The sequence below is a fragment of the Ruditapes philippinarum genome, unplaced genomic scaffold, assembly GCF_026571515.1.
Source record: "Ruditapes philippinarum isolate M1 unplaced genomic scaffold, ASM2657151v2 ctg615_1_1_1_1, whole genome shotgun sequence".
NCBI lineage: Eukaryota > Metazoa > Mollusca > Bivalvia > Venerida > Veneridae > Ruditapes > Ruditapes philippinarum.
Window position 1 is genome coordinate 29,055 of NW_026853829.1, and position 15,375 is coordinate 44,429.

General features: G+C 31.3%; 2 protein-coding genes across 2 annotated transcripts in view; both read left to right on the forward strand.

The window, feature by feature from the left end:
• Positions 1-847: 847 nt before the first annotated feature.
• On the forward strand, positions 848-10,408 carry LOC132738097 (NEDD4 family-interacting protein 1-like). Its single transcript, XM_060725527.1, has 6 exons — positions 848-974; positions 3,110-3,203; positions 5,162-5,353; positions 7,126-7,250; positions 7,854-7,920; positions 8,401-10,408. Exons 1-6 carry the CDS (start codon positions 948-950, stop codon positions 8,502-8,504), a joined length of 609 nt encoding a protein of 202 aa, XP_060581510.1. The 5' UTR covers positions 848-947; the 3' UTR covers positions 8,505-10,408.
• A 4,739-nt stretch (positions 10,409-15,147) lies between these two features.
• Positions 15,148-15,375, forward strand: part of LOC132738095 (eukaryotic translation initiation factor 5B-like) — a 76,665-nt gene continuing 76,437 nt past the window's right edge. Inside the window, exon 1 of the mRNA XM_060725523.1 lies at positions 15,148-15,302. Coding sequence (XP_060581506.1) covers positions 15,265-15,302 — 38 coding nt within the window. The 5' untranslated portion in view covers positions 15,148-15,264. The remainder of the gene's footprint in view (positions 15,303-15,375) is intronic.

Here is a 15,375-nt window from a genome sequence, read left to right on the forward strand (position 1 = left end):
TAGATCTAGATATTTAACTTATAAAACATATAGGGAAAAAAAGGATTATTATCTAAATATTATCGAGAAAAAAGATATTTATTTATTATATACTTATAAATGAAATATTGAGAAATATTGATGAAATAAAATGCATATTTTCATTTTCCGTATTTTCACTGTAAAAAATTATTTTTTCACTGCAGTGAAACATATTTTCCGTATTTTCACTGGTGTCTTGCCGGACTACTTTCTTTTAAATTCTGCCAGTACACAAAATTTAAGGGAAAGTCTTTCAAATTTTAATGTCAAAAAAGAGAAAAATGTATATAATAAACAGAAAATTCAAGTTTTTTCTATAAATACATGATTTATCTTCATCTTGTGGCATGAAAATTACGATATTTCACTCGTGGCTACCGCCACTCATGAAATATTTATTTTCATACCACTTGATGAAAATAAATCATGTCTTTATAGAAAAAACTTGAATATCCTCTATATACTTTTACTATATTATTATTTAACTGACTTTTGAACCAGGGTTTTCAAATTGTTCTATTTTGGAAATCTGGGTGAATTGAGTGTATTTGATTTTGAACAATTCAATTCAATTCAATTCAATTTCAATTCAAAATTTTATTGTCACAGTTAACAGTAGGTAAAACATGTCTACAGTACAATCATCAATTTAGAAGCAGAAGTAGACGTAAAAAATATAATCTTGACGAAAACATTTTACAAAACTAATGGGGTAGTGATATACTAATTAAAAAAATTAAGCATCTTAACATCCATCCAACACTGTTAGTTCCCATGACGATCCATCCAACACTGTTAGTTCCCATGACGATACCATACAGAATTCGTTTCGAATTTATCTACTTGTCAATCGCCATCTTTGTTTGTCTGTCAGCTGAGTCCTAGAAAAAATATTTTATTGGTTTTAAGGGTAATATTATTTCAAAATGGATAGAAACATACGTTATGAAGTGGTAAGGACTTTAAGGAATCAATGTTTTTCCCGGTTTATTACGATTGTTATTCTATTTCAGAATAATGTGTGAAAAAATTGATGCTCATGACCCAGTGACCTGACTTGAAAATGTTGATGAGATATGGTATCTATTTAACTGAAGTGAAAGCATTCATGTTTTTTTACAAATAAGATACAATGTTTTGTTCAGGTTATTACTAAATTCAAAACGCATACTATGTCAGAACATGGTAGGGTAAACAGACTCGCCACTCATGTTTTTTAAGGGCAGCTAGCAACAGCATTGTTTAACAAACAACAGTGTTTAACATGAAAAATGCTTGGTAATCTCCTTGATAAGATCCCTGTTTAAACAGTATTCCAGGAGTATATCTTGTATACATTTTGTTGTATATTATACTCAACATCACTAATTCCGCGTCATCATTTATCTCACGGTAATGGCATATTTTCATGTGACCAGTGTTATAATTGGTCAGAATTGACATATTTTATTCAAACACCTTAACAACAAAGGTTTTGTGCAAAATAATTTAAATCTATAGAATTTTACGTAAAACTGAACAACATTTTACAAACTTCTGCAAAAAACAACAGTAGTCCATTAAAATTGTGCATACGTCTGAAACAATCATCATTTTCTAAATGTTTTTGTTTGTTGAAAAAATAAATTTTGAGTTTCAATGTAAAAATACTTTTAATATTTAAAATTATGCAAAATAACTTAAAGAAATTTTAACTGAAACATGAAAAAACTGAAATAAAACACCATTACCGCGAGGTAAATGATGACATACTGTTTTCAAAATGGCCGACACACTGTTTACATCTGACAAATTAAAACTAATTTTGATTGAATATATTGTTGTTTCCTTGTGTCATATAGCAGAAAAATGACTAAATGATACAGTTTATGACAGTTTTTGTAGTGTAAGTTTATTGTTTGTGTTCTTTACTGTTTTAAAGTGTTAAGTACCGTGAACTAAGAGGAGCACAGTATAATGTAATAAAAAACTAAATGAACCCTATATACAGTTCTGGTTTAGAGTTTAGACACTCAAAGTCACACTGGGGTAACTTAGTACCGAGTGCAGTGTGAACTCTATAATCTATTCCTGGTTTATTGATATCCTGGTTTATGAATCTTGTATATAAAATGCAATCTTGAAAAACAGATGTGCTCCATCTTTAAATATTGAGCAAACAACCAGTTTGAAATTATCAATGCCCGCTAAAAGTGTTTAAGATGAAATTTTTATTACAAATTATTACATCTATATAGCACTGATTTAAATTTCAATGTTTCAATTTATTTCTCTTTGTATTTTCTCACGGACTTTAATTATTAAAGACTGTGATTTTCAGAGAGAAAAAACTTACATTCATAAACGCTAAAAATTAATATAACTACTGTAATTGATAAAGTTTTCATGATATTTGATAAAATCTTCTTTTAGAAACACAAGTTTGCATATTCATTATTGTTTTTAAAGGTGCTGTATGGCTAGCCTCAACAGTATGTATAGACAGTTAGGCTAGCTGTACATTGGCAATATGGGCCTGTACAGCTAGCCACTACACTTGTCACTTTTATCAATTATCTTTAATGTCTTTTGAAATGAAAATATAGATAAACGATTGGCATTTTCAAATGAATGTAACAGTATATAATTTTGAATAAACAAAATTTGCAAAACCCCAAAAGGCCAAATTTTGAAATGTACCCCCAGTTTTTAATGACAGGTGGTACATGTACCCTCGCATTTGAAATTGAGTGGGTATACTGATAGAGCATGCTAAATTATATTGCATCCTTTCAACTATTAACACACCTACTCTGTTCTATTGTAGATGTAAGGAAAATATTAGCATTTGTTTCCTTGTACAACTAATACAGGAAATAGGCATTGTTCCCATTAATAATAGACAGGAAATTTCCCACTTTTTATTTAAATAACTAAAATTACATTGAAAAATCCCTTAAAAAAACAAAAGACACGACATAGAGTAAAACGCTAGAAAGTATAATTGATAGTTGGACAAGAAAGTATATTTTGTTTAAATTGTTATTAATGTTAATAAAGAAATTCATTTTACAATTGACATTGTGTGGTATTTTGTTGTGAATTTCAGTTGTCTGGAGAAGAAGAAAGGGTTCCAGCAGAACCAGTTGTGTTAGCCATGGTCATTCCTCCACAAGTTGAAGAGTCAACACACCAAAACTCTGGTACTAACTTTAATCTGGCAAAACTAAACAATAGGTTTAATGCATAAATTTAAGTTAACCGTTGAAAAAATACTTGTAATAAGGAAACCCCTTTACACCTCTAATAAATCGGTCAGCTGTCTGTATGCAAATAAGTAGAGTGGACTGGACATTTGTTTCCTGATCTTCTATTTTTAGAAACAAACATCACTTATGCACTATAAATCGCTCACTTCTGCGTTATAAATTTATAGCTCTTGGGATTCTGTTTTGAAGAAGGTTTCACAGTGATATGATTCACTTTTCCAAGATAAAATTACTGAAATACTTAGTTTGAAACAATACTGTTACAACACAGAATTGTTTTTCCAACAATAATTCAAAGCTAAAGGCCACTTCAATTGCGGGCATATTAAATCATCAGACAATATTATATTAAAATGTTGTTGATTAACTGTATCATGCTAACTGTGGTGATTTGAAATCATATACATGTAGATACATGTGTTCACAAATAATTAAGCCCATAAAGTTATTTTCACATTATGTTTAAACATAATTATGTTATGGTTGAGAAAATAGTTCAGATATAAGAAGGCATATACATGTACAGTCTGTAAGAAAAGGGTCTTTGTGAAAGTACTTTGAAGAAGGGCGTCATGATGTACATGACCTAGTGGATAAGGTCGTTTAGTTCAAACCACTTCACTTGCCTCTCACCACAGTAGGTTTGAGTCGCTCAAATATCGTCTGATTCTACATGTGAGAAAACTAGGATAATGATCCAGCTAGCTTACAGAGCATCAGTGGTTCTACTAAGGTGGCTGTTTCTGCCTAAAATAATGTACAGAGTGGCACCTGAGGTCTTCCTCCACCAGTAATTTAAAGCTGGAAAGTCGCCATATGGCCTCTAGTCTGTTGGTGCGACATAAAACCAAACCAAAAAAAAAAGAAGTACTTTGATTCGAAACTTTTACATGTTATCTAGTACAGAGCGTGTATGTATATGGCTTCATCTGTCTGAGCTGTATAGTTACAAACTTAGGTGGTACTATTTCATCACATGTTTGTATTATTGCCAGGTTCCTTCTACATGTACATGAATTACATCACATATTTACAAGTGTGATTAAATTGATACTTAATAGAACATGAAATTTGCACTTTGAGTTTATCAGAGAAAGCCATTTATATAATTTTATAACAATTTAAGAAGACTGATGTAGCATTAAGGATTGTTTATTGTTATTTACCACTAAAATCTAGATTTATATGATTTAAGTAAACACTCAGGCATACTGTCATATCTATGTGTCATACATATTTCATTTTCTGTAGCCAGATGTTATTGATTTATATAAAATCTATATGATACATGTACTTTACATGTATTATACATATTATTTAGACTACAATAGGTTCTTATAAACTGGGCATCTTTTTATTCAGTTTATTGATTAACTTAAACTATGACATGCCATCTATTGATCTTTGTCAATAATTGTTCATGTTTGATGAATATTTTAACATACATAATTATGATTATTAATATGTAATATAGTATGTAGTATTTAGTTTTCTGTATTTAAAATTTAGTTCTTAACATACATGATCAAACATTAGTAGTAGTGCATTGTATATATATATAATTTATGTTATTTGTAGTTGTACATGTTTTAATCTAGTTATTGTTCAATACATAATCCTATTTGAAGAATAATAATATATATTTATTTGATAGTATATGAGAAATAATCCATTTGTGCTAATTTTCCTTCAAAATATAAATGTGTGAGACTTGTTGCCTACATGTATATTTATTATTTGAGATCATTTAGGCTTAAGCCTTTTACAAAAATACCCTTGATAAATAAGTTAAATAACACATTAGTTTTCATCATCATCAGTCATTCATTTATTCAGATATTTTCTTAATGTATTTAAAATCCCTTAATATACCCACATTATATGTTGTACAGAAGAATGTTTTGGTACCAAGCTGCCAACATACCAAGAGGCAACCACATTACCAACCTACGAGGAAGCTGAGAAATCTAAAGCAGCAGAGGCTTTGATACAGTCAGACCTGGAGAGACAGAGGGAAGAGGAACATGACAGATTCACAGATATTACGATTGGCACTGATGGAATGTTTCTTTGTACATTCATTAGTAAGTTTAAACTTTTCTTTATATAAGGTATACTAGTTCATTTTTATCAATGAAATTTCGGACGAGAACATTGCATTTTCTGGGACATATAATGAAAATTATTTGTTAACTTATATCAAAGTTATAGAATAGGATAGAATTAGTGTCTTACATTGTTTTGATTGAGATAGACAAATTTTTTTTCTTCAAAATTAGAAGTAACAAAAATTAGTCTGTGATATCTATTTATAATCCTCTCAAAATAATGTTTATTTTGGTGGGTTTCACCAGTTTTAACTAAAAATAATAATTTCTTATTTTCCAGTGTTTTTTAGCTCGACTATTCGATAAGAATAAGTAGAGCTATTGCAGTCACCCGAGCGTCGGCGTAACCACTTATGTTAAAGTTTTTGTAATAGTTCAAACATTTTCATAGTCCATAGACATATGGCTTTGAAACTTTGCACACTTGTTCACCATCATGACCCCAACCTGTAGACAGGAGGAGGTAACTCTATCAAGCATTTTGACAGAATTATGCCCCTTTTTCGACTTAGAATTTACGTTAAAGTTTTTGTAATAGTTCAAATATTTTCAAAGTCCATTGACATATGGCTTTGAAACTTTGCACACTTGTTCACCATCATGACCCCAACCTGTAGACAAGAGGAGGTAACTCTGTCAAGCATTTTGACAGAATTATGCCCCTTTTTCGACTTAGAATTTACGTTAAAGTTTTTGTAATAGTTCAAATATTTTCAAAGTCCATTGACATATGGCTTTGAAACTTTGCACACTTGTTCAACATCATAACCCCAACCTGTAAACAGGAGGAGGTAACTCTATCAAGCATTTTGACAGAATTATGCCCCTTTTTCGACTTAGAATTTACGTTAAAGTTTTTGTAATAGTTCAAATATTTTCAAAGTCCATTGACATATGGCTTTGAAACTTTGCACACTTGTTCACCATCATGACCCCAACCTGTAAACAGGAGAAGGTAACTGTATCAAGAATTTTTTTACTGTCAAGCACTAAGAATAGTCGAGCGTTGCTGTCCTACCGACAGCTCTTGTTTCTTTTTAGAGGGAAAGGGATGTGTGCCCATAGTTATATTTGGAGGGGGGATAAGTGGAGCAATGCGGGGGGAGAGATTTCTCTCATAATGTATACAACTTTGATAAAACAAAAATAAAACTTTTCTTCTATTATGTTCATTGTAATATTTTGATGCTTTTATCTAAAAAGATGCACTTGAACAATGCTGAAATATACTGATAAATATTGTGATAACTTTAAGGTCAGATTGAAGCGCTTGTTTTTAAACTTTGTAGTATCCTAGATTAATATAGTTTGTAATGTCTTAAGTTGAGAATAGTTATATTTTACATGTTAGAAACAGGTTGATGAGATGATGAAGGTCAAGTATATTTGAAACGTATAACATAATTTACCATATTTTACATGTATGTTGGCTTGCAGACATTTTTTCCTTACAGCGTTTGATAAATATTTAGAGACCCCCACCAGTGAAAGTTTGAATCCCATCAATTACTTAATATTCCTTCATATCAGAAGGCCAGCCAGCTGGCTTACAGAAGGTCGTTGGTCCTACTCAGGTACCTGCACATGCCTAAAATAATTCCTCCACCAGAAAGCTGGAATGGCACCATGGCAACTTAACAGTATTGTTATGACTTAAAACCCAACAGAAAACCAATCTTAGAACTCTGTACTGGAGATTTCTTTTTTTCTACTACTGGATGTTTAATGCTGATCTTGTATATTTTCAGTGTCATTTTTGTTCAACTGGATCGGATTCTTGTTTTCTCTATGTATATCCCAGACTGTGGCTGGGAGATGTGGGGCATTGTCTGGACTGGGGCTTAGCATTGTAAAATGGGTTGCCATTGTAAAGGTATGTATACTAGTGTCACGGTTCAGAATTGTTTACTATATAGAGGAGAAGATGTGTAAGCACCCTGTAGGCTCAGTCGGTAGAGCTTAAGAATGGTATTGCAAAGGTCCCTGTTTCCCCATCAGGCTGCACATTTTTCTCATCTTGTGACATTTGTCACCTAACAGGTGACTGTGACTGAATATAGCTCTGAGTTTAATTTACTTTGATTTGTAACTATTCAAAGTTTAAGGACAAATTTCAGTAAAGGGGGAGTGTTCACTCAGAACTGTTCACTATATAGGGGAGAAGATGTGTAAGCTGCTGGATGGCTCAATTGATAGAGCCGCGGTTCGGTATTCCGAAGGTCACGGGTTTGAGTCTCAGTCAGGCTGCACATTTTTCCCACCCTGTAGACAGATGTGTTAACCACTTGGCCACATGGCCACGGTTGAAGGAAAGAGTATCTTCTGTTTTGTATGAACACACCAGACTGAAGTTGTTATCTGTTGTTGTTCATTTCTGTCATCAACATTTATCCAAAAATATTTTGTATAGCAACAAGAAACTTGATGGTATATACAGGTGTATAGGTATTTTATACATGACATGTTTATATTACAGCATAATCAATGGGCTGATGGGTTTGCTGAAGAAGATTCGTGGCTCTGGTGGCTTCTAATTTTCTGTGGTATGTTAGCTTTATAACATAAATTCCCTTTTTGTTTAGTTTTTAAAGTTAATTTCTAAGTTAAGGAGTCTAGCCTGGCCATTGCTGAATTTTCTAATCTTTTTTCATCCCAATACCAAACTTACAACAAGCATGCCCATCTTTGAATTTTTATAGGTAATTTCAATGTAAATTTGATGTTTCATTGGTTGAAAATAATTAAAAAAATTATGGCATTCTAAAGGTTTATAGTTACATACGTGTTTTCAACATACACTTTAAATTAAGTTAACTAAAAATGTACATGTTACCTGCCAAAGTGGTAGTAAAAAGGTTAATCTGTACAAAGTACATATATGTATCATTTTACTTTATTTAAAGATTATATTCAATGTAAGTAAACCATATGAAGTAGTGGTTATTTATATATTGATAATTGTTTGGAAACAGCTAATGTTGACATCACCATTTGTATTGAATTTACTATTTGTAATATTTCAGGATTTATGATATTTGTTCGTGGGGCAGTGCAGTACGCAAGAGTTAAATTTGAATGGAACAGATTCAGCATCCATGGGCAGGTCCGCCGATATTACCTGTTTTAATTGGCTGTCTTATCAGCAAAACAGATTGGGATAATTTTATCATTTCTTTGTTGAATATTGTACTGTATATATGGTATTTGATGATGATGAGGAAGAAACTGATGAAAAAATGCCATTTGAAGGTTTCGCCATTACTGGTTAAAATTTGTTAATATGAAACTTGCATATAATTTGGAATAAAGTATCATCATTTTGGTATATTGTTATGTACAGACACTGTTACGTATTTAGTTAGGTTGCACAATTGTACTCAAGACTCATAAAATCACCTAAAACTTTATTTCTTGGATGGAAATTAGCAGTAATATGTAGGGGACCATTTTTGTGTCGCCTCTACGGAGTAGTGGCGACATATAGGGATCACTTCTCCGTCGTCTGTCTGTCCGTCCATCCGTCACAAAACTTGTCCGGACTACTCCTCATTAACTACTGGTGCAATTTCATCCAAACTTTACAGGAATGATCAGTACCAAGTCTAGTTGTGCATATTGTCAGCATTTTCCGGTTCAATGATTTTTGTCAGAGTTATGGCCCTTTAATAATTTTTAATTTTAAAGTTTGTCCGGACTACTTCTCTTATACCACTAATGCAATTTCAATGAAACTTTACAGGATTGATCTGTAGCTCAAGTCCTTGCGCATATTGCACGTGTTTTCCGGTTGAATGATTTTTGGCCGAGTTATGGCCCTTTGATAAAAAGGTTTCTTTATCTGTGTGTTGCAAGATACACAAAATCTTGTCCGGACTACTCCTCATAAACTACTGGTGCAATTTCATCCAAACTTTACAGGAATGATCAGTACCAAGTCTAGTTGTGCATATTGTCAGCATTTTCCGGTTCAATGATTTTTGTTTGAGTTATGGTCCTTTAATAATTTTTATTTTTAAAGTTTGTCCGGACTACTTCTCTTATACCACTAATGCAATTTCAATGAAACTTTACAGGATTGATCTGTAGCTCAAGTCCTTGCGCAGATTGCACGTGTTTTCCGGTTGAATGATTTTTGGCCGAGTTATGGCCCTTTGATAAAAAGGTGTTTTTTTTCTGTGTGTTGCCAGATACGCAAAAGCTTGTCCGGACTACTCCTCATAAACTACTAGTGCAATTTTATCCAAACTTTACAGGAATGATCAGTACCAAGTCTAGTTGTGCACTGTCCGTCTGTCTGTCTGTCTGTCACAAAATTTGTCCCAACATAAAATTGGCCATCATGAGGCGACACATGTGATTACTGATCGCTCTTGTTTGTTGTTTTTATTTTTTCTTCAAGTCTGTTAATTAGGTCCTATATTAAATATATATATAAAGTGAATGGGAAAATACTTGATAGAAATTAGAATACAGATTTATTTAAAGTCTCGGTCCCTGTTCACGAAAGATTTGATTATATTTATCACAGTAGGAAGGTACCAACTTCTACCAGTGATTTATCAGTCCTTGTACGGGAGCAGGGAACATATTAATATTAGAATGAATCAAAATTACTTAGTTACATCAGCTATTTGTCAAAAACAACTTTATACTAATGTAAAATTTTATTACTGACAACGGTTGATATGGCTGGAAAAAATACAGTATTAGTTGGAAAAAAATAACCCAAAATATGGCAGACAGTAGCACAGAAAATGCAAAGTGAAATTCCTACAAAAAACAGAGCTTTTCAACATTGTCATTATAAAATTATTATTACTGAGTGAAATACTTAGTCTCCCTCAGGGACAAAGCTATCCGACACTTTAACATTTTCAGACATTTTATGGCTTCAAAGCAAAATCAATGTACTAATTATCTAAAATGGCTTCTTTTTTTTACTGCTAATTTCCTTGCTTTGCTTCAATTTCAAGTTCTGTCCATCTTTTGTGAAAGGTTAGCTATGTATAAATGATGGTGATCTTTTTTTTTTCACTAAAAAAGTATATTATATTACCCTATTTGTGACTGACCCATATAATATGGCAATGTTAAGACTTCTTCAGAACAAATTTATGAGATTAATTTTGTTGGATGCTTCACATTATGTAATAATTGTACTTAATACCTTCACTTGATCCAGATGTAAATTATTTTTGATTAATTTAAACTTCTACAATACACAGTCACAACCGATATGATTGTGTATTGTAGGCTAACATTTACACTTACATGTATTATATGCTTGTATAATATTTTGTAAAAATTAAGCGCCTGAATTCTTGCAATAGAATAATGCCAGTTATATGTATATGTATGTTATTTGAAACATATAGTTTACAGCCCAAAAAAAATAAAGAGCCAGTATAGATTGTTGTTAGTGCAATACACTATTCTATCATAGGAGAATACTTAAAAAAGGTTTTATTTGTATTTAAATTACAACACACATACGTGTATAGTAAGAATGTATTGATTGTATAAATAAATGACTTAATAATGATGAAAGTACTGAATAAATTATGTTATTACCAGCCTGTTGTCATGTGTACATAAGGTGGGAGATAGTAAATATTTCTGTGTTTCACGATTTGTTGAACATTAGATCTTTAAATTTTAACACAAGTTTAGATTTACTTTAATAAAAAGCTTTAATTTTCTCCCCAGTGATGTTGTTTAATCTTACATTTCTCAAGATTGTTGTTTATTTTATTATTATTGTTATTAAAGGTACATAATTCTGTAATGTAATATAGGGATATGTACAGATGAATTATACTCAAAAAGACATTGTTATCACTATAAAAATAAATTGGTCAAGAAATTCATGTAAAGAATTAGAAATAGCTGATATAATTGTGGTAAACACGTGGTAAACACTTACGATACAATATAAAGATTTATAGATGTGTTATATTGAGATTTATGTCCAAATCTAGATTACTACAATGCTACATTGAATCTTTCTTTATGAGAAAACATAACTTTTATAGTGTAAAATTTGTCTGATTAACAAATGGTGCAATATGTTAACCTTGTTAAAGTTTTCACTGCTTGGAAGAGGATTTTGATGTACGGGCTGTCTTTACAGACACTGCCATATTCATTCTTTGATGGATACTGGTACAATAAGAATGAATATGTCAAGGACTGTTTTTCTGATGTTTACAAAAATATATTTACTAAATTGATTAATAATTAGTTATACAGTTTTCAATATCAACATAAGCTTTAATATGTGTGCTAGGTATTGTATGCATTTATATTTATGTATATACAGGTGCTTATGCATATTTATAAGTTTTATCTTTAATTTTTTTTTTTATGAAATTTTTTTCTTATTCTGTCAGTTCTGTAATGTCAAAATAAACTTGCTCTATATGAACTCTTAAAAGATGTGTGGTGTGTGTCCATATTTTTTTGTCTGGAGGAAATGAGTTGTAGATGACGTTTATGACCTTCACCTATAATGATTTGGACAGGTTATAATGAACCTGTATAAACAGTTGCAAGTTTATATATAACCCTAGTGACTATTCTAACACGACCCGCATTTTTCCCTATTGAACATAGAAGAACAGAAAGTGTGTGTTATTATGCAACAGATGCACAGTTTGACGTTCTATATTTAGACATGTGACGTTTAATCATTATACACGTGACGTAACCACTAAAAATCCGACGCGCTGAAAATAAGTACGGAAACAAATCAGGCGAATTTTGCTTAACTATCAAGTACGGCAACATTTATTTGTTGATGTCGTGTTAGAATCGAAATAATATATCCAAATCAGTGATTTTATCGCTTGATAACATCACTGTTTGTCGTTCGGATGCGCATCATTATATCACTCGGGCTACGCCCTCGTGATATAATTCCTCGCATCCGAACTCCAAACAGTGATGTTATTGAGCGATAAAATCACTGTTTGGGATATATTATTTCTTAAGTATAAACAGTTTTAAGTTTATATATAAACCTAGTGACTATGCTAGTGTTACATAGAAAATTGTTTATAAATATACAAGTACATGACTTGTAACCTGTCAAAATCCTATAACACAAGCTTATTATATTGCACAATTTAATTTATATGATTGAGATAAAAAGAAGTTAAAAACTTGCATCAGTAGTGTTTGTAGATAATGTTTGTCACGACTGACCACTGAAAAAGTAACATTAAATGGCGATGATTTCAAAATATTTTTGACAATCACCAATATTTTATCCTCATATAAGTTGCGATCCATATGAAGCACTTACCCCATAACCACAAGTCACCTGTTGATATAGTTTCATGTTGTGTACTAGAAATCTAGTCCATTTTTTATCAATATTTAATCAATATGGGCAAGGTGATCACTAGTTTTATACATGTGATTCTCTCTGTCTCCCATAGGTCTGAAACCCATCTTCAGATGTGAAATGGTTTTTACAATCACTAATAATAATATTAAAGGAAGGGATGGTAACTTATCAAAGAAAGTGGTTATAATAATGGTAAATCTTAATTACTTAATTACAATAGGGTGTTGATAATAAGATGTGATAAATATTAGTCAACTATACTATATATACAATAAGATGAGACTGTTGTCTGGGTATGAAATGTCTCAATTTATCTCAATTTTTTTTTTTTTTAATGAAATTATATATTGATTTGTTTGAAATTTATAACATAACTTTACAAACTTGTATGTTGTGTTGTGTTTTTCATTTAAAATGTTTTAAACATCATGTTTATCCTGTTTCGGAATTGTTAAGTTAAGTTAAGAAAATCAGGTATATGGTACTTTATTTCTCAATTCAAAGAAATGTCTGTTTCAAGTTTTTACAAACCCAAAATTTTGCTATTTACCCTTTCCTTTACATGACTGCAAAATGTATTCAAATGATCAACATTAGTTTGAATTGCATATTCTCAAAATTGTTAAAAAAAAGGGGAAGAGCTATCTTTCCGTCATTTATCTTTGAAACAAACATGATTTGTAGGCTTGACATGATTTTCATATAGATCATGTAGATGATATGACTAATTTTTACATTGGGATATATATATTTAGTGGTTTTGAAATGTTTTTAGAATGTCTTGTTTTTATTCTGTTGTCAAGTATTTGATTAAAGTGGGTGATTGCTAAACACAGAAATTGTTTGTTTTTCTTTCCTCCTAAAATTGTCCTTTGATAAATCATCTAAGTTCCCCTTTATCTTTTAACCGATACCTTACCCATTAAGCAATTGTTTACCTCAGGCAAATGAATATCTTTTCCAACCTTGAGTATTTTATCCCGTAGAATTACTGTGTCAGGAGTGTCTGAGGCCGAGTGGTCAAGGTTGTTTACTTCAATCCACTTTCCACTCAGAGGTGTACAGTCAAGCCACGCAAGTATCTTCAGAGTACTTCATGTGAGAAAGTTATCCAGCTAACTTACAGAACATTGGTGGATATACTCTGGTGCCCGTTTGTGCCTGAAATAATGCACATAGGAGTGCCCGAGGTATTCCTCCACCAGTAAAGCTTAAAATTCACCATATGACCTACACTGTGCTAGTGTGACATAAAACCCAATAAAAAAAGACATTAATGTGCATGTAATACATTTGCCTGCTTGATAACTAAAGAAGTGAGATTTTTAGATGGGATGTTTTCTGTTGTTCTTTTGTAATTACAACCCACAATTCCAACTTCTAAAACATTTTGACTAAACATTATCGGACCTGGAGTGATCCTAAGGTGACCCACTACAAAATTTATGTGAATGTCTCTACTCTGATGTATAACTAGTTCATGTAAGATCTGTATAGTCTTAAACTTCAACCACATTTCTCTCCCTTGTGTCATTAAGATTTCCACATGAGAAGATGCTTGAAGTAACCAGTTAGGCATAAAGCTGCAGTCAGAAATACAAACACAATACATTGATATGGAACCATTTTCTCTGATATTGATATCAACATATTCCCAGCCAAATTAAGGTGACATTATGCGTTGTTTTTTTTCATTGTCAAGTTGAACTGAACTGACAATATATTTGAGACCTTTGACTTTATAATGTTGATTGACAAACACTTTATATTGGAAAATATTTAGGATAAAATATAAATATGCCTATAAACATGAAAAGACAGCCCCACTCTTTTTATAAATTGAACTTCATAGATAATTTCCATTTGATATTCATAGAAATGAACATTGGTTGCATGATTTATGTAGTTCATGCAATTGAAAGGAATTACAGCAAAACGTAAACTTATTTTGTCTTTCACCTTTCTCTTGAATGGAGATAATCTCCCATAAAATTTAGCCCACCGTTCGTAAATAAAGATTTGATTTCTTACTTGTTCTTTTTAGGAAATTACAGTAATTTTACGAACATCGCAAAATCTAACAAAGTAATACAAATGTCTACTGTGTTGATTAAGATTTACTGAATATTGTAATCTTTATAATGAAGGCCATGTTGAAAATAAGATTTTGCATTATACAAATGTATGTGTTGTCTCTAATGCTTTGATGTATTGTCTTAATAAGTTACCTTCCTAAAATAGAGAGTTTATTATTATTATTGTTATTGTTATTATTATTATTATTATTATTATTATTATTATTATTATTATTTTTATTATTATTATTATTATATTGTTGTCGTTGTTATGTTACCCATATTGATGTTAAAAAAGTTATAGACGATAACGACATGTAATCATTCGTAAATATATTAAATAATGATGACCCGGAAGTGATTGTTTACATGCTGTGGTAAAAAAAGCACATATTGCTTGAATTTCACAATTTGTTGTGAAATTTTAAAAATAAGGTCTAAAAATAAACAAAAATTCGTAAAACATGGGCAAACCAAAAAACAAAGCAAAGGATAACGACGTGTAAGTATCGGGGTATTACTTTCGTTAAAAATAATTCGAAAGAGTGAAAATATGTTTGTCAGAAATTATGAAG

Bases quoted from the DNA above. Each gene is read 5' to 3' on its own strand.
- LOC132738097 (XM_060725527.1), top strand. From the start codon at position 948: ATGGATAGAAACATACGTTATGAAGTG. The intron at 5,354-7,125 runs GTAAGTTTAAAC...GTATATTTTCAG, and splicing joins GTTTCTTTGTACATTCATTA to TGTCATTTTTGTTCAACTGG. The intron at 7,251-7,853 runs GTATGTATACTA...TTTATATTACAG, and splicing joins AATGGGTTGCCATTGTAAAG to CATAATCAATGGGCTGATGG.